Source organism: Coloeus monedula (assembly GCF_965178545.1).
Source record: "Coloeus monedula genome assembly, chromosome: 1".
Taxonomy (NCBI): domain Eukaryota; kingdom Metazoa; phylum Chordata; class Aves; order Passeriformes; family Corvidae; genus Coloeus; species Coloeus monedula.
Genome location: NC_138781.1, coordinates 26,010,164 through 26,031,867, shown reverse-complemented (window position 1 = coordinate 26,031,867; position 21,704 = coordinate 26,010,164). Strand labels below are relative to the sequence as shown.

General features: G+C 40.0%; 3 protein-coding genes across 3 annotated transcripts in view; 1 reads left to right on the top strand and 2 right to left on the bottom strand.

The window, feature by feature from the left end:
• The window catches only part of UMAD1 (UBAP1-MVB12-associated (UMA) domain containing 1), a 79,126-nt gene extending 76,326 nt beyond the window's left edge, over positions 1 to 2,800 (bottom strand). Inside the window, exon 1 of the mRNA XM_082288694.1 lies at positions 2,779 to 2,800. The gene's annotated coding sequence lies outside the window, so the exon portion shown is untranslated. The remainder of the gene's footprint in view (positions 1 to 2,778) is intronic.
• Positions 2,801 to 2,875: 75 nt separating this feature from the next.
• On the top strand, positions 2,876 to 6,358 carry RPA3 (replication protein A3). The gene is made up of 4 exons (XM_082288706.1): positions 2,876 to 3,030; positions 3,277 to 3,351; positions 5,277 to 5,385; positions 5,882 to 6,358. The coding sequence occupies exons 1-4, from the start codon at positions 2,932 to 2,934 to the stop codon at positions 5,962 to 5,964; spliced, it is 366 nt and encodes a 121-aa protein (XP_082144832.1). The 5' UTR covers positions 2,876 to 2,931; the 3' UTR covers positions 5,965 to 6,358.
• A 2,097-nt stretch (positions 6,359 to 8,455) lies between these two features.
• MIOS (meiosis regulator for oocyte development) lies at positions 8,456 to 21,704 on the bottom strand. Its single transcript, XM_082288646.1, has 11 exons — positions 21,587 to 21,704; positions 19,306 to 20,672; positions 19,010 to 19,108; positions 17,837 to 18,094; positions 16,834 to 17,003; positions 15,116 to 15,181; positions 14,360 to 14,518; positions 13,446 to 13,598; positions 12,080 to 12,284; positions 10,881 to 11,010; positions 8,456 to 10,675 (listed from the first exon to the last, which is right to left on the bottom strand). The coding sequence occupies exons 2-11, from the start codon at positions 20,600 to 20,602 to the stop codon at positions 10,579 to 10,581; spliced, it is 2,634 nt and encodes an 877-aa protein (XP_082144772.1). The 5' UTR covers positions 20,603 to 20,672; positions 21,587 to 21,704; the 3' UTR covers positions 8,456 to 10,578.

Genomic DNA, 21,704 nt, shown 5'->3' with positions numbered 1-21,704 from the left:
GTGATTCACCAATAAAGCAGCAATCAGAAAAAGAGCAAGATGTTTACAGCCCTGTACAATCCTTCTTATCATGAAAACAACCAATTTAAGAGTCAAGAATATGCATGTTGAAAATATTTCTCTGTGACACCAAAAGAACAGCTTAAAAGCTTTTGGACTAGTCTAAGTTACTATGTGAAGAAGAAGAAAAAAGGACATATAATTTCTTTTCTCTGGCATTAACATTAGTCATGTTTTTTTAGTTCATATTTCTTGAAAACAGAAGAATGGAAAGTATCACAAGAAACCCAAATTTTAAAGAAATGGATACATGCATAATGAAACATTAACAAAGATTTTTTTCTGTATTACATAACATGTTAGTATTTAGTTTTAATGTTTTCATAAAATTTAAGGAAAGCAGAAATACAAGAACTATACAACCCAAATTACCATCATACAAAAACACTTGAAGAGGCTGAATCATAAAACACCAGCCACAACCAAGTCAGACAATAAAAGCACAGGTGACAAAAACAAAGCCAGGAGTGAAATAACAGCATTTAAACTGATGTAAACATTCAAAACCCTGAAGACAGAAAACGCAAGAGAAAGCTAGGTGTTAATGAGACACAATACTCAATAGGCTGAAGCCTACTGTTTTCCCTTCGAACAATTTTCTTTTGAATGAAAACCTTCAACAGCTGCTAAGTGTGATACAGACACGCGTTTGTAAGAACTTGTACAACGTGTTTTTCTAGCCGCTGACCCTTCAAACCCCTCAGCCCTAGAAGGGCCACTGTGCAGCAGCCTGCTGCACCTTGCTCCAACAGCTACATTGATGAGATCTCTCCTTTCAAATCTCTGAAGATATGCTATGGAGATGAGGATATTCTCTTGCAAATATAATACTGAAAAGGTGACTGTCACGGTGACACTGAGGGATGACAACCAGCTAAATCTCATGTAACATTTAACTCCAGAGCACTCCTATGTCACATACTGGTTCTGCACAGCTTCTGGCAGTAGCTTTTTCCTTCGAAAGCTGACACAGGCTGCTGCCATAGAACAACACTACCCCAGCCAACTAACAAAAACCACTTTGTACTGCTTAGCAAGCTGAATTGGCCCGTGGCTAGTCAGAAGAGACAGCCAGCACGTGGACAGTTCTGTGACTGCCCTTTTAAGCCAGAGCAGAGTCAGATTTTCCCAAATATTTCCTGAAACACCAGTCCTGGAAAAGAAAAGGAAATCACAGAACCACAGAATGGCTACAGTTAGAAAGGACCTTCAGAGGCCACCTTGTCCAACCCCCTACTTAAGCAGAACCATCTTAGACCTGGTCGTTCAAGACCATATCCAGATGGCTTTTGACTATCTCCAAGGATGGAGACCCCCCCACAACCCCTCTGGGCAACCTGTACCAGTGCTTGATCACTCTCATGGTGACAAAAGTGTTCCCTGATGTTCCCTGAGGAACCTCCTGTGTTTTCAGTTTGCACCTTTTTCCTCTGTTCCTTTCACTGGGCACGACTGAATAGAGCCTGACCATCCTGCTTACACCCTTTCTTCAGGTATTTATATTAATAAGAGCCCTCTGAGCCTTCTCTTCTCTAGGCTAAACAGTTGCAGCTCTCCCAGTCTTTCCTCATATATAGGATGGTCCAGTCCCTTAATTGTTGTTGTGACCCTTCTTTGGACTCTCTCCAGTGTGTCCACAAGTGCCCTCGTACCCAGCACTCCAGGTGCCCCACCAGTGCACAGCAGAGGGGAAGTAGCAGCTCCCTCGACCTGCTGGCAACACTATGTCAAATGCAGACTGTGATATATGAGTCGCCTTGGCCACAAGAGCAGTTGGGAGGAACCTCTCCATGCCAGGGACCGATTGGGAAAACATATGGAAAAAGGCACGATGCATGGCAAGTGCTATATCCAGATGCTATCTCTGTCTTACATACATCAGTTGTTCTAAACCTGGGGATTGAGCACAGCTCAATTTCAACGATGAAATAAAAGGAAATTAATAGAATAGAATAGCTCAGTTGGAAAGAATCTGCAATGATCACCTGGTCCAACTGCCTGACCCCTTCAGGGAGGATCTCAGAAGCTAAAGCATATTATTAAGGGCATTGCCCAAATGCCTCTTAAAAGCTGACAGGCTTGAGGCATCGACCACCTCTCTAGAAAGCCTGTTCCAGTGTTTGACCACCCTCTCAGTAAAGAAATGCTTCCTAATGTTCAGTCTAAACCTCTTCTGGTGCAGCTTTGAATCATTACCACATACCCTGGAATACCAGGCAGAAGAGATCAGCATCCCGTCTCCACTTTCCCTCCTCAGGAAGGAGTAGAGTGATGCGGACAACCCTCAGCCTCCTTCTCTCCAAACCAGACAAACCCGAAGTCCTTAGCTGTTTCTCACAGGACATTCCCTTCACCACTGCTTCAGCTTTGGATGTAGCTGCAGAGCCCACAACTACACAATATTCCAGGTGAGGCCACACCAGCGCTGACTACAGCGGGAAAATCACCCCTGTTTGCACTGTGCTTGATGCACCCCAGGACGCCTTTTGCCCTCTTGGCTGCTAGGGCACGCTGCCAAATTACACCTGAGGGGACCCACTATCTGAAGGGAGAGGGAAAACGCCGGGGAGGGGAAATATGGGGCGATTTAAAGGACAGGACAGGGCTGGAAGCTGACGGCCGGCTCCCCCCGCCACCCCAGCGCTCGGCCCCCGCCGCCCTCCCCGCCGCGGCAGCATCGACAGCCGCCCCTCCGTCAGCCGCCCCTCCGTCACCCACCCGCCCGCTGCCGCCGCCGCCGCCGCCGCTCTCACCAACCTCCGCCTCCGCTTCCGGGTCGCCTCGGGCGGAGGGGAAGTCCCGCCCCGACCGCCCGTACCCGGCGCTGCCGTCCCTCCCTCGGTCCGCGGAAGGCGGGAAGCGGTGCCGGTGATGGGCGACATCCACGAGGTGCCGCGGCCGCGCATCGGCACGGGGCAGCTGGCGCAGCACATCGGGCAGCCCGTCTGCTTCGTGGGGCGCGTCGAGAAGGTTCGTGGGGCGCTCGGCGGGGTCTGGGAGCGGGGATGTGGCTGCCCCGTCGCTCTGTGTGGAGAGGCTGGCGCCGTCCCCAGGGCAGCTCGGCGGCTCCAGCCGGCCTGGGAGCAGGGCGGGAGGCGGACGGAGCTTTGCAGGAAAGAACTGGCTGAGGCGGCCAAAGCTTTTCTGTGACGCTTCCAGGTGCCTTTAGAGCGCACAGGCCTAATGTCTTTTGTAGACTTAAGTGTTCTTTTGTAGATTCATCCTAGTGGGAAGCTTGTCGTGCTTTCAGATGGACTCGGCAAGCATACGACTGTGGAGCTGAGCGAGCCTGTAAGTTACGGAATGCTTTGGAAATGATGTCGCCTCTTGTGGATTCCGGAGGTTTTGTCTTTTCTGAAACCTGTGCATGCCTACCCTGTTTTGAGTTTTTCCACCTGTATTTCATTGCCTCTCTTTCTTGCATCTTTCAGCTAACCTGTAGCTCTCTTACCCATGAGCTGCCTTGGTCTTTATCAATTTTCAGCTGGTGTTAAGAGACAGAACTCGTTCCTTGTCAGACACATCCCTTTTTGGTTATTTTCTCTTACTCTATTAGTTGTTCACAGTGTAATATATTCTGCTACGTTTATTAGTTTTACTGTAAATTCAGTCTCCCATTTTCTTACTGCTTTTATAATCAAAAAGAATATGGTGTTTTCAAGAGTTTTTTAAGTTAACATTGCTACATTCTCTTAGAACACTTGTCATAGCGTTTCAGTAAACTCCATAGTTAGCTTGAAGCATTCTTTCTTAAAAAACCCCTAAGCAATTAATGCAATGGGTGTAAGATATAATTAGAACGGCTGAACGAAAATACTGCTTCCTTTGTTATCACCTACCACTGAAGGAGTAACACTTTGGTGTTTTCTTCTGATTCTAAGTATGTTTTTTCCACCAAGAAATGTTGTAATTAAAGAATTATTTAAATTGTGATGACAAATGCTCTAGCTTGACTCAGCGCATGTGTATATTTACATTCTCCTCTCTGAATGAGTTGTTAAATGCTGAGAAACCTTGCCATCTCCATGGGAAATAATTGCATATGGTACTCTCTCTGTCTTTCAAGACAAGAGTCTGTCCTTGTCGATGAAAAATGCAGTTTGATACAGAAGAGTTTTGTCTTACAAATTGAAGATTGCTGACTTCAAACCACAACAAAATGTCTCATACCTCTTTCTTGAGTTTGTGAAAACATTTCCTGCCTTGGGTTGTTAAAAATTCAGATGTTAGCATCTGACCAATGATTCTATAATATTCTATAATAACAGTGTAAGTGCTTGAATTCCATAAATGCACAGCTGTAGTGCTGGGCACTTCAGTCTGTGCTCCACTGCCTTGGGAGAAACTGGTGTGTGCAAAAATATGAGGCCAGGTTCATCTCTCCAGTTCACCCAATGTCAGTGGGGAAACGTCTAGATTTGCTAATCAAAATGCTTTCTAACATTTTTCCCTTTCAATATATTTCTCTGTTTGTGCATGTGTAGTTCCCTCTTTCGACCCCAAAATTATGGGGAGGGAATTATTCCAGAAGACTTACTAGAAAGTGAAAAATAAGACTTAGGTATTGGAAGAACATTACCAAAATAGTACTGCACTGTTAAAATTTGTATCTTAAAGAAAATGTTCAAGCTATATTATTTTGGAGTAAGATAGAATTTTTAGCCTTTTTTTACTTTGTTCAACCAAAGGCTTATTAGTGTCAGTATCTTTGTATTCTGAACACTTACTGACAGATTACTTAAGAAATAATTTCCAAATATACCTCCTGAATGTGGAACGCTGGAACTGCTCTCTGGAGTGTGTGATACCTCCTTAGCTCTTACAGAGTTCCATAACTGACACAGGTTTGAATGCAGTGCTTTAAAATCAGAATTGTTCTGCTCTCTGTGCCCTAGATTAGTCTCTGTTCAGTGACTAAATGACAGTTTTATATACTTACAAACTGGTATCTTTCCTCAGATGCTTCTTCATATTTTTTGTTTTGGCATTGACTTGGCTATTACAAAACCTGTAAATCTCTTAGTGGATCAAGGTTTTTGTGGGTTTTTTTAGGGGGGAGGGTGACAGGTCTTTTCAGTAGTACTGTATTGTTTGACATGGAACAGAATCTGTCATGAACAAACCGTCAGTTGTGGAGAGTTCCTAGCTTAAGTGCTGTGCAGTAAAGGCAGCAGCTAATTTAGTGTTACTGATTTCATTTTTGATGTGTTTTCTAGCTGGATGAGGAGATTTCAGGGGTTATTGAAGTGGTGGGAAGAGTAACAAATCAGGCAACCATCATGTGTGCATCATATGTCCAGTTCAGAGAAGATAAAAGTTTATTTGGTGAGTAAGAATATACATTATGGCAAATTCATTTTGAGTTCTGAACTCATCTTCAGTAAATAAGAAGGGAAAGCCTGATTACCTTTCCTTATGGACAAGGTCTTTCTTCAAGATGCCAGATAAGGAGCGGGGTGTAGAAAAGAAGAGTGTCATGAGAAAAGTTCTGTACCAAATACTGTGGTTTACAGTTGAACTGTAGGGAGTGACTCAAAGCTGGAGCCAGTCTAGATCATTGCTGTGGCCAGATTGTTCTCCCACTCCTGACCACGTGGTTCTCACCTTGCCCTGAATCTTGTGTGGTAGTGCAGCTAGCAGGCCTAAAAATAACCTTCCAGAAAACAAGCAATGAGTGTTCCTGCCTTGGGAAAATGGAAGCTTGAGGGAGACTGGAATCACTCAGCTACACTGCTTTAAAATAACCTGTACTTAAATGTTATCATTGACTTGTGGGGAATTGAGCTTGTGCATCATAACCATTTTCTTTACCCTTTTTCAGATCTGGAACTCTACAATGAAGCACTAAAAATTATTCATGAATTCCCTGAATACTTCCCGTTTGGTACTGGGAGGAACACTTGATTTTTATTAGCATATATTTAGAGCTTCTAACAGTACCGTGGTTTCTTGCTTGACAGCATGGTAACAGTTGCATTTATTTTCAACAAATATACTGAAAAGACACTGTTACACGTGCTAAGTATTGCCTATGAAGAGTATTTTCTTTGCAAATATATTTATTCAGCAAGGAGAACACTTTGTGAGTGTCTCACTCACTGTATATATTTAACCCTTTTGCATCTATGAGGAGTGTTCTGCAAGATTAGACTTGTCAGAAACTGAAATTTTATAAGCATCCTTTTCTACTTGGTAGAGGGTCTAGGATACATTACAGGAAACTTGTATGGAAAAAAATTGGTGGGGTTTTAATATAAAGATTTTTGATTTAATTTGCTTTGATACAAATTTGTTGAATGGGGGGGTATTTTGCATCTTGAAAATGCATCTTCAATAAAAAAGATTCACTACATTTAACTGTTCATGTCAGCATTAAATGTTGAGTGCTATTTTCAGTGATATGTGGCGATTCCTGTTCTCTTTTACCTGACACAGTTAAATTTAACAAAGTGGAATACAAGGTTCTTGCCTTTGCACTGATGCTAAACACTTGGAAGATGTCTAATTAGGCTTGGGGATTTCAAGCACAGTTGACTTCTCATCACAACCTTCATTCTTGGTTGGAGTCTAAGCAGCAGTACCAGGATTCAGCCAGCTTGTCATGGTGACTAACCATAGCAACTGCCACACAGTCCCAAATTTTGTTACTATCCAGACTACTTACAACACTGCAAAATGTTTGCATCACTTGAGGTAACACAACCAAAGTAAAATTGAAATTTGGAAATATTCTCTGGGAATTAATGAAGTATTTCAAAGTATTTTAAATAAGCCTTAGCCACGTTCATTAAGCTTTTGTACAAACAGGTTTCAGGTTTAGTAGCTAGATTTAATAAGTACCTTTATAGACATCTCTTTTTTTCAGTCAAGGAATATGTTTTCAAAAACTTACACATTGAGCTCACTACAAACTGGAGAGATGATCAAGTTAACAGGGGATCTATTTTTTTCTCCCCACCTAGAAGACAGACAGTGACACAGTTACTGTCACTAGGAAGGAGGTCTTCTGAAGTAGGAATCAGTCTCCTACAGCAAACAGAACAGAAGGTCCATGTGGCATGATACCATGCTCTGTCACCAAACAATTTTAGTGCTCAGTAGAATCAAATGTCATTCTTAATAACTGCATGCATATTTTCCTAGCATTTAAAAATATTTTGTTCCATTCTGCTTTAGAAAATTTGTATTTTGTGTGTGTACATAATACTCTGTGAAATGTTATGTACAGTTAGTTACCCAGACCACCCATGCCCAATGGAGCAGCCTGCCACTAGGTGGCTTTAGCACTTCACAAAGACCAGCCTGGGGTATGAGGTCTTGTGAGGGAAAGTTTGAATACAGCAAGTGGGAAAGGCTGGTTTCCCTTTGTCAGTCAAGACTCTTCTTGTTCATGCAGTCCTGCAGCAGTGAAAGGTGGCTGGGCAATCTGTACACAACTAAAAGTTTCCCCTATGCGCTTTTTATTCATCTGCTTCTCTACAGAGGCTCTGTGAATAAATGACCTGTGCTGGCTATGTGGCTGTACAAACCAGACAGCAATGCAAGGAATTGTAAAACATTTTTGGTATTAGAGTAGTGCTCAGGTCATATATGCATTTACCAGCATAATTTCCTACATTACCACACGGAAAACTGCCAGCCACTACAGATACCAAGGGAAAGACATAACCATGGGGCCTGCTGTCAACTAGCCCTGACGGTTAACAGGGCCCCAGGCATCACACACACAGTGAAAGGTGAGAAACTGCCAGACCTCATAGATAATAAAACGGGAAGTAGGGGCATCGTGGGTCGCTGACTGAAGGGGAGACACCAGGGAAACTGTATCATAAACACCAGAGAGGGATGTCACCAAAGCCAGGGCCAACAGCAGCCCAGTAATGGAAGGTGTGAAGAGGAGCTGGTGGCTTTTTTGGGAGGAGGCTGGTGAATTGAGGGAACCTGGTAGAGGAGAAGGAGGGTACGAAGTGAATGCTGTAATCAAAACAGACTTCTACAAGTTTATGCTATTTGGAACAGGACTGCCCCCCCTCCACTCATTACTGACTTCTGAGACTTGGTACCTGTTTGCTGGGCTCTTGGCTCACCCTGCTCTGCTGTCCTGGCTTGGGCATGGACACATGCACAACATGTGTAGTGCTCGTGAGCAAGGGGCCTGTGTGTGTGATGATAAAGTGCTTCTGCTTAATCAAGGAAGGGCTACAAGGCTGGAGCATCTAATGAAATTAAAACAATGAAATGTAATCAGCATGAGCCACAGGATCAAGACATTTTAGCATTCAAGGCCACCTTCAGCAGAGTTGAGCTGAGATATACCAGGCAACACTAAACGTAAAAGTAACTGCAGCTAATAAAAGGTTTGTAGCTACACTTTTTGTTAGAAAACAAGAAATCACCCCCAGAATTACAGTTTTATTAATTCTAAAGCAAAACAAGGAAAAAAAATCTGGTAATTAAAAAACATACAGCTCTTGCTTTGTAAATTTTGCAAACAGTGTAATTACTGACCTGAAAGCCTGATTACTAATTGCAACAGCCAAAACTCACAGTGATACTGTGCCAGAATATGCATATTCTTAATTCAAAACATTTCAAAGATGAGTATTAATTAAAGTGACCACGTAATTTAACTTGATAGAATTTGACACACAGTTATAGTCGAGGTGAAAACGTTATAGATGATTTTTCTTTACATGAGGAAACGAGACACTTTATATTGGTAGTTGCATTCACCTCAACATGGAAATTATCAGGAAAATTTATCGAATGATACTACACAAGAATAAAAACCAAACACTTGACACTTAAAAATCCTAATTTCCATAAAGCAAAAGCTTTATTGCCTGTATTTATATAAATAGGGTATCATACAGTAAGCCCCAGTTTACATTTATAAATGGAGAACATTTTGAAGAGCTCTTCAACAGCAACATGAAGTGTGCAAAAATACTGGAAAGAGAAATAAATATTCTAAAAAGGAAAAAAAAGGAACTGCTCTCCCTCCCATGCCTAAAAATATCAAGTACCTCTTAGATTTTTAATTTAAAAAAAGATCTTTGCCAATTTTAGATCAAAATAAATGCAGATGCATTACAACATTAATACTAAATCAGAAAATATAACCCAAAGTCCTGCATGTAATCTTGTACACCCACAGAAAACACTTCCACATTTTATCTTCTTGAAACTACACTAGAACACAGAGAATGAGTGGTATATTACAATATATTCTCTTTTAAAACACCAATTTTCACAGTCCTGGCAAACAGTACCAGTTTATTGCTAGCATTCCATTTAGTATTTCATAGCACACAAGTGTTGAGTAACTCATATATTGTAAATAAACACACACCAAGTAAACTGATGTTATTATCACATACCTTAAAACAGGTTTGGTTTTTTTCCCTAATTTGTGTGAATTTTGTTGCCTACAAAGTCAAGGACAACAATACCAATTAGCTCATAGTACAGTATTAGCAAAGTATCATTGACGCTCTCTCAAGTCAATAAATAATCTTAATTCCAGCAGGTAACACATCTAGAAGTACTCTGACCAATTACTTAGAATTGCACAGCCTTTTGGGAGTAGATGAGTGTCCACTAGTGACCAGAAGCAGGATTTATACAGGTTGATTCCACACTTCCCAGTATATTTCTGAAGTACAGGGAAATGCTGATTATCTCAAAGTCTGCAAATACTTCTGTAGTCAAAACTCTGCACGCAGTTTAAAACTTACGTATTTACAAGTCTCCAGTCCTTGAGATTTCAGACCTTCACAGTACTAAGTTAAGAAGTTATCAGATACAACCTCCTATAGTTTACCTGCACTCTGCACTGAAACAGTCACATGACTTCTCAGGGAACTCTTCTCTAGGATACAGTCATTGCTAGAAGAGAAAACCCCCACTCTTAAGCATTAAAATTTGCATCAGCTAGATATGTAGGCTGGTTAAGTAAGAACCTGAATTGCAAAGATGTTGCTTTACCATAAAACCTGGGAACAGAAAGAAATGGATTTTTCTTAAAAAAAAATCTTTAGAATACAGTTGACAGTGGCACTTTGAATGAACTTATAAGGAAACAATCATTTGCATACAAGAGAGTGTGATCAAACAATGAACAGAGGAATCCACAGCACCACTTTGCCATCTTCTGAAGGACACTTTTCAAGTGTTTATTTTGAAGGTCTGCTTTCACAGCATATAAACTCAGCTTTGGGGCCAATCAGCATTATCCTGAAAACTTTTTTAATAAAGGTCTTTGGATCTTAGCAAATCCAAAGAGTCCACAATTCCAGGAGTGCTTTTCTTCAGTCCTCTGTATAAGGGCCACACACTGTACCTAGAGGCTCACTTCAGGAATACCTGTTTCTACCAAGCACAGTCATAACACACATCATTTTACTACTCTGATAGCAATTTATTTTTTCACAATAAGTCACAAATTACCTTTGTCTAAAATATATGCTTGGACTATGATGGACATCCCTTAGAGAGCCACACATTTTCTAATAGTATTTATGCCTGGACAGTCTCTGCTGGAACGAGATTCCCTGTTGTATCCAGCTGCATACACTTACAAGAGCAGGCAGAAACTGGGCACTCGGTATGGTCCCTAAATAGCAACAGCCAAAAAAGAAAAGAGGTAAAATAATTTTGCAATTATACATTTAACTATGTGCAGAGGTGTAGTATCTCAGAAAAACTCAGTATCATAGTTTTATTATTTAAACTTTATAATGATAGATACAGGGAAGGAGGCGTGTTCTACTCAGTGCAGCACACATATGTGAAATAACAAAAATTTAACATGAACTTACCTGAACCAGCTCAGCATATGACCAGCATGTCCACCATGCCGACAGTTGTGACACCAAGTAAACCAGTTGTTGAACTGGGCTAACTTCTTGTCTTTGCTAAGATCCACTTTTTCATCTGACTTGGATCCTCCTGTGCAGAGAAAAACCCACCCCCACAAATATGGCTATAAATCATTACACTACATTTATATTTCAGTTCCAGCAACATCACTAAAATAGTTTTGAAATTAGGGATATTGTGTGAAAAAGCAGCCTGATTTTAAAAGAGAAGTCAGTAAAAATATTAAGACATGGAAGAATGTCAAAAAAATTAAGACTGCTGAGCTGTTGCTTCACATCTCATGGACGTGCTAAACTTGCCTATTAAACAAGTTTTACAGACAGAATATCCTTCAATGGTGATTTATGCTTTATTGATTTACGTTCCAGTGAATTATGGGCCTATTCTGCTGCACATGAAATCTTCTGCTTTAAAAAAAGAAAATCAACAATATCTAAGTTATGAATTGGAACAAGTAAAATATAGAAGTCATAACAAAGATCAGTGAAAGAATGAGAAGAGATAAATAAACATGACAACTGTACAGCTGCTCATGGCTCTGTAACAAGACTGACTTAAAAATATGGTCAAAATCCTTTTCATTTAGACATTATATAATGCTGAGCCAAAGGCATTAAGAACTAAAATATTCTAGTCATAATATCTCTTAGCTGTGAGAGCCTGACCCCTGCTTTCTTTCATCTTAGTAACAGAAAGCACACATCTCTCTTCCTCTTCCACCTAAAAATTAATTCATTTATATTCGAAGATTTGTGTAGCATCCCTACAATTAATCTCAAGAAAACACACTCCCTATTTCTTTCAGTTGTAAAGCTCACAATACTGACCCCCACAATACTTGGATCTCTACCTCTATCTAACCATGGAATTTGACTGACAATTTCACAGAAAACTGCCAGAACCAAGTAACTATGCATACTGTCTGACCCTTAAGAATTGAAACAAAGGTTTCATCATAAAATTAGATGGTATGTAAACAAATTCTCAATTATGATCCTTCTCCCTTCAAAATGATGAGTATGAATATTTACAGTATAATCACAAATAGAAAAAAAAAAGTGCAACAGAAGATCTTCCAATAGGAACTGCTAATTTAACTAGTACTGTAGCTGAATAACTAAAACCCACTGTGTCATACCTGGACAGCTGGAAACTGGTGTTCCCATATTTATCAGGCAAAGTGCGCAGCGGGGAAGGGGCTTACGGCAACCAGGGCAGCTCGTAACTTTTGACTTGGTTGGTGAACCGCTGACTCCATATTGGCTAAAACCTCGCCCCTGATGAGGAATAGCTGAACAGCTGTAAGAGATTGATTTCCCACAGAAATTGCAACTCACAAACACCTAAAGAGAACAAATGCCCATTAATTTTTTGGTTTGGTTCCACTTTTGCTACACCTGTGAGTGAATCCATTCAAGCTAGTATGTAATACTAGTAAACATTTATTTACCAGATATTCTAGAGAGTGCCCTGGTAAGCCAAAGCTACTTGTGAAGGAGTTTTTAACATCTTGGCTTATAGATGAGGCACACAGCCCTGAGAAGTAGGCCTTAATTATGCTCACTTACTTCAAACGCACATAAAAACAAGCACAACTGTTAAAACTTTGAAATACATTATTTAAGATAATAAAAGCCGTATCTTCAGTAATGGAAGAAATTAGGTTTATTCTACTTACTATATAAAGTCTGGTCTCTCCCTCCTTACAGTCAGATGACTCACACTACAGTCCCCAACATAAGGATTTCTCTAATATTATTTATCTGCATCCTTCACAAGTTGTGACTTGTGACTGTACCAAGGAGCACATATTTTAAACTCTTTAGGGGCTGTTTACGTTAACCACATAAGGAAGGAGCAGTAAACTCAACTCCCTCCCACTTGGAACAGCTCTGCTTAAACAGCTGTGACTGATAAATGAATTCAAAACCAGCTTTCCTCAGAAACTCCCAGGCCCCAAAGCCTGTAATGAACATACTTAGCAGACACAAGAGAGTAAACGGTAAGACCACGTTGGCTAAAACTGCCACCAGATGTTAAGAAGATAGCATTTGGGAAGGGCGTTAGTTTTTGGGTCAGCGTATGTTCAGAACTGATAATGAAAGTTGCTGCTGTTCACTTTAGTGTCAGGTTCAAGGGCTTCAAAACAGCTTTGAGTTTTTTTCAATTAAAGGTAATTTGAACTAGTTCCATGGTTTCAGCATCAGTCTCACCCTGACACTGAATTCAGCTGGATGATACATCTCTGATGTATCAAAAAAAATCAAAAGAGTTTCCGGTTTCCCCAGAAGTAAAGTGTTGATACGGTTACAGTTTCTGAAAGACCTGTTACTTGAAAAAAAAAATGACACCTCTTTTTATTAGGGCAGGCTTAGTTGAAATCTTTCTTTTGCACATAAATCCTCATGAAAACCCAGATATGGCCAGCAAGGTTTTTTTTTACGGAAGTACCATGCCACATTCCTTTCTGGACTGGTCATACTTCATATAAGTTTTATATTTACCTGGGCTAAAGGCTTTGAGCTGGGATCCAGCTTACTTCTGTGGATATCAAATTCTGCACGTTTATGCCAAAACCTCCAAGCATCTAAAAGATTCCTGTAGTTCTCAATCCAGTACTGAACCCTTTCATCCTTAAGTACATCTGATGGAGAACCCTAAAGCAGGCAGGAAAAAATGTCAGCTATACACTGAAGACACACAATACATATTACTCAGTTTTTCAAAAGGCTTTACAAAGTGTACTACAAGATATAAAAAATAATATAGTGTCATTTATCCTGAAGAAGATGAATTTTCTGTAAACTGTAATGTGAGTTTGATAAAGATTTTCTTCAGTTTCTCTCTGGTTGAAAATACTTGTGCTGCCATGTCTTCCTAAGAACTTACATCTGTGAGATGAAGGATTTGAAAGTTCTGTCACATATCACAGTCTATATCACTGTCATGATTGCATATGCAGTTAAATACACTGCTGGCAATAGCTGCTACTGTGTAATGGCCAAGGTAAGCCCCTTATAAAAAAAAAAACAAAAACCCAAAGCCTACAAACAAACAAACAAACCCCTCACCTTTGTTCTCTACCAAAATCCTGAAAGCAAAAAAAAAATAATGAAAACATCAGGAAACACACCAGCAATAAGCAGATAAATGGGTATTCCCAGCTCAGCTAGTGAAAAGGACTGATTTTCTTCTGTCTCTTTCCCCTGCTATCTCCTCAAGCTATCTCAACCAGAGAGGGTGAAGACACATGCTTGTTAGTTAACACTGAGTTTCCGATGACTCCACAAAAAAAAACCCCAATTGTCCCAATTTAGTACAGAAAATAATTCTTAGTTCACAAAATTCAACACTATGCTGATAAAGAAACTATGTTTAGTTTTCCTCCATAAACTTTATTTTGGAGTGAAACACTAACCTGTAGCATGCAATAGCTTGCTGTCTGGACATCTCCAGTTCTGTCAACATAACTTTCCATCAAGTCAACTCCATCTTTTGTCAGCCCTGTTAACAGTATTCCCTCCAAATTCCCAGCCTCTTTCATTTCATTTGTCAGCTTTTCAATAAACCTGTTGAGCTATAAAAAATATGTATGAAGAAATATATAAGTAAAAACAGTGTCTGCTGCTAACAGAATGCTGTGTTGCTGGATGTTATGCAGAAAAAGTTAAATTACTATATTGTATGACAGTGCATGAAACCACATGTTTATACACAAACTTTAAGCTTCCTGATAGAAAATGCAAAGAGAGGTTATGTGTTAGAATACTTTGGTGAATTTAAAATAGAACATTCCTGATGTAAAACCAAACCTTAATTTGAGAGAACATTAAAGCCTGGAAATAAATACTAAGTAGAAATATCATCCAGTAGAACAGGTGTACAGTTGATGCAATTGCATTTAAACTACCATGTAATGAATACTCACAAAAACTTCCAAAACAACAATAAAACCAGTAAAGCCCCCAAACCAACCAACCAACAACCAAATCAAAAATCGTGCTGAAAATACAAACTAAAAACCAGATACCATACCTTATATACTACTGTGACAAGAAAAAACAAATCACTCACGACTCATTATTTCTACTGTTCACCCCTCTAGCCCAGTTTCTTCTGCCTCTGAATTAAGCCCAGTATAAAAGTTTGTTTAAATGTGCAACCACAAACTTACCTGAGCATCATTGAGGAACTTGCAAGCAAATGCCACTCTGTCTCGTACAGCTACATTATTTTCATACTTTAGAGAGAAAAATAGGAATACCAACATCAGACGCATGTTTCCATTTTTCCAATACATTGTAAAATCAGGGCACTTGCACTACCATCTAACAAATACAATGAAATTGATTGTGTACAAAGAAAGCATGACATCAGGAGAAAGCTAACTCTAAATATCAGCTTACTTGTTTGTACTCAGATACGGGTATCAGAAGAAGACTGCAGATACAGGAACAATCTCCCAGGAAAGCCTGGTACAACACATCCTACAAGGTTTATGAAACTCTACAAAAATAAACTTTGCAAGTCCTGTAGAGAAGTTAGTGCTTCCAGCATGTATAGCCAAGAGTCCCACCAAGTCACAGGAAGAAGAAAAACAAATCAAGCTTCCTTTACTATATTTACAAAATAACTAGCCTGACCACTCCATTCCTTCCTTAAATTGCAAATAAAAGTTAACAAACAAAGCAACAAAACACCCCAAGCAAACACAAAGTAAACATCCAGAACAAATTTATCATAAGTATATTAACACTTGAGCTTCAGCAGTGCATCAATATTTACCTTCTGCTTTTTAATCATTTCACTAGATGCAACACTGAAGAAAAAAAATACTTCTCTGTATTAATTCTCACACTTAGCTGTGCCCATATTTTTCCCTCCTGATATTCTCAGATTAGAAATTGTGACTGACACTGCCAAAACAAGATGCACTTGGCAAAATCTCTTTCATTCAAATTTTAACAGGTTTCTCACTGAAGGAAAAATTAAAATTAAAAACAAACAGCACCTATCATGTGGAAGTTGCCAGTTCATCAATAAAAACCCCTATAAAATTACTACCCAACATCCAGAGAACAACAATACTCTCTCTCAAAGACAGAAAAAAAAAAAAAAAAAAAAGATCCAGGTTTCTCTCCTCTGGGATTCTAACCATTTTTGTTTTTCATTACCCTAAAAGCATCAAATTATGACAGCTTCGCTTTCAACAGCTTTGGGCCAACTGCGCTGCTGCATTACAGGAGTCCTCTCCTGGGCTAAATAATTCCTACTGAATCAAGTATTTCTACTGTTCTCTAACCAGGAATCAAGTATGTTAACTCCTCCAAAGGCTCAAACTATCTCATGATTAAAGATTTAGTTTGCCTTTTAAATGGTAATTCTGTATCAGTTTCAGAAGACCTGGAATATTCTATTTACTGTTTCAACACAGTGAAATTATTTTAACAAGTAAGCAAGGGAAAAGAAAATATAATTCAATGCAAATATAGCTTGATGGAAGTCCTGCAAACTTCCCTGCATTTAGTCTGTTTTTTGCAATTCTATTATTGATCTCTCTTCTGTTTCTTTCCACTGCTTATATTATTTTGATAATGTATTTCTAGTGGTTTAGTAACTCCATACTAAAAACCAAATTCCTCTAAAAAAATGTGTTAACTATAATGGATATTTTCGTTGTTCGTGCATGATTTGTTTACTAACATAACATTCACCAAATATGAAATGTCTGTTTAGCAGAAAGAAATGCTATTTGCCAGCACCAGAATAAAAGAATACATTCTGATTTGATCAATTCTTGGAGTATATAGGACTCCCCCTACATATGTGCATATATCTACACGCTCCTCTTGCATAAAGAAATTTTAACCTAACATAAAGAAATTTACTCACCAAAACACCATCATATGAACCAGACTCACTCGTCAGGAAAGCAAACATAGCACACAAATAGGGATTGTTCAATTGCAGTCTTAGAGTACTGCACATTTCTCTCCAAAGTGAGTTCTTCTCATCTGTGTAGCCTGATAGAGCCATTGCTACTACATTAAGGTTTAGATCACCTGTTTTATGCAAAGGAATCAGTGAAATAATATTATTCAAGTTAAGGACTTTAAAAAAATCCAGTTAAAACTGTAAATAAAAGCATCCATCTGAAACACAATGTTTGGTCAGGATGCAACACAAAATGCAGTAGAATTAACACTACCTGAAATTAATGTGCATACACTACCATGTATAGTAGCTTCTGCTTTAAATGCCTCTGTTCAGGTAAGTTAGCACCTACATGCATGACAACCTCTTTAAACAACATCACACTGCTTGTGGTATTTTGAAATAACTATCATAAAAGATTTTCATTATCATAATTCATATCCACAGAAGTGAAAAGACAGGAATGTATATCCAGCCATCGTGTGACAGACCTAGCTGGAGGATGGCAATTTTATATAAAAGTTTCAAGCTAAGAAGTTTCCTAAAAACGCAAAAACTATTTGATCTAAATACTCATTCTGTCAGAAAGTTCAATTTTATTCTTAAATTTGAAAGTAGCATGTCTTCACTCTGAATCCTCCCTATGGAAAGCACAGACAGACACTCTTTCCCCCAGCAATTCCATCGAAGTAAAAAGAATCCCTAGTTCTGAACATATGTCTTTCTGGGTTTTTTATCAGTATGAAATTCTGAAACATATGATCTATTTTAACTAGACAGTATGGCATATGGTAGTCTGATGAGTGAAATACCAGGATTTGCCAAGCTCCAATGCAAGTGCTTCAAGTAATAATTTCATAATACAACAGGCATCTCTTCCCAACTATCTTCCGTAATTCTGTTAACAGAAAAAATCTAATGTAATACAGAGCCAAAATAAAAGACTAAACACAATACACACCTTTTCCTGAGGAAGCCCCTTTATTCAGAATTTGTATTGCTCGCCGTATGTCCAAGTTGAAAAGTGCTACAGCAGCAGCTCGCTCCCAGTCTCCTTCCTGTTCCAATGAATTTAGGAAAGGTTCCACATCTAAGTCTGTTCCCTTCTTTATCCACCCACAAAGCTGCAAAGCCAAAGATCTCTCCTCACTCAGATACTGAATAATATCTGCCTGTCTATCAGATCCACTCCTGCTGTGCCTGAGGTTCTCTGTTGTTCCTAGAAATGGGAAATAAGTTGAATTATGCTTAAATCACAATTTCAATCGCCATCACAACACAACACTTTGATTTCAATCATAAAGCAGGGTCCAAAAGCTGAGTATCACATTTTAGTACTTCAACATTGCTTAAAACTCCATGGTAAGAAGCAGCAACCACAAAATTATTTTGATCTGCTAAAAATTATGCACCTAAGTTTGACACATATTCATCAGTCTTTTTTCTTTCTTCTACCATTTGTTACATTTGACAGGAGTTTTCAGTATGTTCACATTGAAGATACATAATACAGGGTCAAGCATCTGCTCTACCAGTTCTCAGCCAGCATCAATGTGTTAGAAGCTTTCCCACCACTGAAGACTCATTTTTTGCTCCAAGGAGCATATTTATTAATAAGACATATATTGAAATCAGAAGGAAATATTCAAATAATAAATTATACTAAGAAAAACTTCAGCGAGCATGAGAGGCAGAATGTGACAAACCAGGGGTGATCACTGCTTCAGAACAGGCCAGCTTATTTAAACATAGTTGTATAAATGTACTTAATACACTAGCAGTGACAGCAAAGTCACCTTTCTAGAACTACAGCCTGATGTGGAGCTTTGAAAAATATAATAGTTATGCAGGGAGCAAGAATACCTAGTGCCATAGTCAAAACTTCAAAACTCAAATGTTTTAAATAGTTCAAAGATTTTCCTCTGAGGATACTATGCTTTTACAATTACTAACTTTCAAAGAACACTGAAAACTCTGGAAATTACTGTTAACTTACATTATTAAAACACAAACAGAAATACTTTGTTTCAATATTTTTAAATAGCATCTTTGAACAATTGCCAAAGACAACGCATGAGTGCGTCATTTTTCAAGCATTATACAACAGTACTTAGCAAAGTTGGAACATTCTTACCCAAAGATGACTTCACAATTGATTTAATGCCAGCATAAACTAAGGGACCTTTGTTTCCTGTAAGTTTTTGATCCATATCTTCAGTATACTGCTTCATAAGTATTTTCATGTATAGGAAGTTTAATTTTTCCCAAAAAATGTTTTTAAAAATTTAAAGTCACATCCTGTTAAGATATGCAAGGTATTTACAGGACGTTGCATTGTATTTAAAGATTTTAATGCATTTTATGTAAGTAGTTTACATATAAAGGTATATTACTTCCTTAGGACAAAAACTACAATAAAATAAAGGATATAATGCAGAGTGTACCAAAGCGATTTCAGCTGAGGATCTTCATTTCCAGCTAGGAGGTGATTTCTCCAAACTTGTTCGGTATCAAGACCGTACCTTGACAGAGCTCTGAGCCGCATTTTGGTTGCTATATCTTTTTCCAAGGAACTAGCCTTTCCTTCTTCTGTACACTCATACAAATGTCGTCCACAAGCCCACATTAAGGATGTCACGGGGCTCCACGCAAGAGAAATTCTTTCAAACACTGTGAAGTCAGACATAGTCCTGTTGGGAGTCACTACTACCATTCGATTTTGATTTGTGGGATGCCAGGCAAATGAAGCAATGTAATTTTCACATGGTTGGACACTTCTTTCAATTATTGTTGGCTCAGTTTCATCTCCAATAGGTGTGGGAGTATGCTGCATGTCATACAGTCTAATGATATTACTATCCCTTGTTAAAGTAGCTAACAGTCCAGTCCTTGTTGGACACCATGCAACTTTTGTTAAGGGTTTTGGTTGCTCTGTCAAGGTCAAAACAGGCTTTTCAAACTTTCTTAAATCCCATATGGCAACCTGACCTTCATAGAAGGAAGCAACACGATCGTGGAAATAGGGATCAACAGTCACTCCTTGGACAGCCTTGGTGTTTACAAATATTTTTTGGCTTGTGTTCCTAAGATCAAAGATAGCCAGATTTCGATGCATTCCAGCCAACAGCAGCTTCTGATCCCGTGGAAGCCAACAGAGAGACAGACAAGCATCATTCTGTCCTAATTCGTACAGTGGTTTTGTTACTACCAGGCCTGCTTCCGCATCTCCTGCTGAAAGCCTTACTTTCTCTGTAGCAACTGCAGTCTCTGGGGCATATTTGCTGCTGATATCCCAGATCAGTACTGAAAAGTCAGCCCGATGTTTATCTAAGCCAGCAGCAAGCCAATTGCTATCCAGTGGGTTCCACGCGAGGGTATTGCATTGCCGGGCGTGTTTGGGAACAAACTCTTTGCCTATCAAATCTTTAGATTTTGAGTTGTGATCTTGCCCGAGGCTGGTAAGTACCACTCGGCCATTGGCCTGTCCAACAGCAAGGAGACATTCAGGATCGTACTTGGGATACCAAGCCACACATTTCATGTATGGTGTATCCGAATTTATTGACAGTAGTGTAGCTGTAGTTTCTTCTGACAACCGCAAGGACCCTGCCTTGAGCTCTGAACTTACAGCAGAGTCAATGTGATAAAGGCTCAGTTCCGAATCGCACACAACAAATCTGTCAACATGGTGTGGGGCCCACAGGATATCAGGTTTGGAGCCACTCATGGCTAGGGTAAATTGACACACAAATTAAGCTCTGGGAAGAAGATTCAGGTGATATCCATGCATATGGAAACTGTTGAGAAAATAATTTGTAGGAATGTTATCAAAACCCAAGTTCTTTTTCAATCTGAAATAATCATTAAACCAACAAAACCAAATGACTTTTAGCTCAAGGGTTTAACTCATAACAGACTTCAAGCCAAATCCTTAAGCGTTCTCCTCACAGCACATGTTGGTTTTTGCTGGTATGTATGTACTGAGACAGAACCAACACGGCCACCTACAAACTGATGACAACAGGATTTGCTGTGTTTACAAACTCCACACCAGTATTAAGCAAGAACACATTACCCGAGATGCGCTGTGTCAGGGTGTGCCGCTGGGAAAGCGCCACTCCCTCAAACATCTAGAAAAGAATTTCCCTGCCTAATTAAAAAGTGACAAAAATTAGACTCCGTCTGTTTTGTCTAAAGCCCGTTCCACAGCCTATAAAGGCTTTCTATCTTGGAAGATTTCAACAGAAATGCAAATTGTCATCTTACTGTACAGCTCCTAATCCCAGCTCCCGCCCCAATGTTACCACGTCTCCGTTCGTATCTGGCCCAGCAACATTCAAACAGGCACATTACTGTCAAAACTCCATTTACACTTTCGGTAGCTGCATGCCCAGAATCACTGCACGTGCCTACATGCCAACAGACCCCACAGATCCTATACACCTCTTCCATCACTCTGGAAAGGGACATGCAAGATTCGGAGGTATGAAAAAACAGCATTATTTACTCTACTTGGGCCGCTTCTGTGTGCCTGCAGGCCACCGCCCCGCCTGCCCCCGCCCGCCTCCGAGGGGGCGCAGAGCCCCCGGCCGCAGCCCGTTCCCGGCAGGAGACACGGAAGGCGGAGGCGGCCGCAAGAGCGGACCGGAGCCGTGAGACCGCCACCCTCCCACGCTCCCTCCCTCCGTTCCCGGGCGCGGCAGCCGCTCACCAGCCCGCGGAGGCCGCAGCCCGGCGCCGCCAGCCGGCCCCGCCGCCCGGGCAGGGGGAACGGGAAGCGCAGGGGCTTCCGGCTGCGCCGGGGAAGCGGAAGCAGCGCCCGAGGGGGC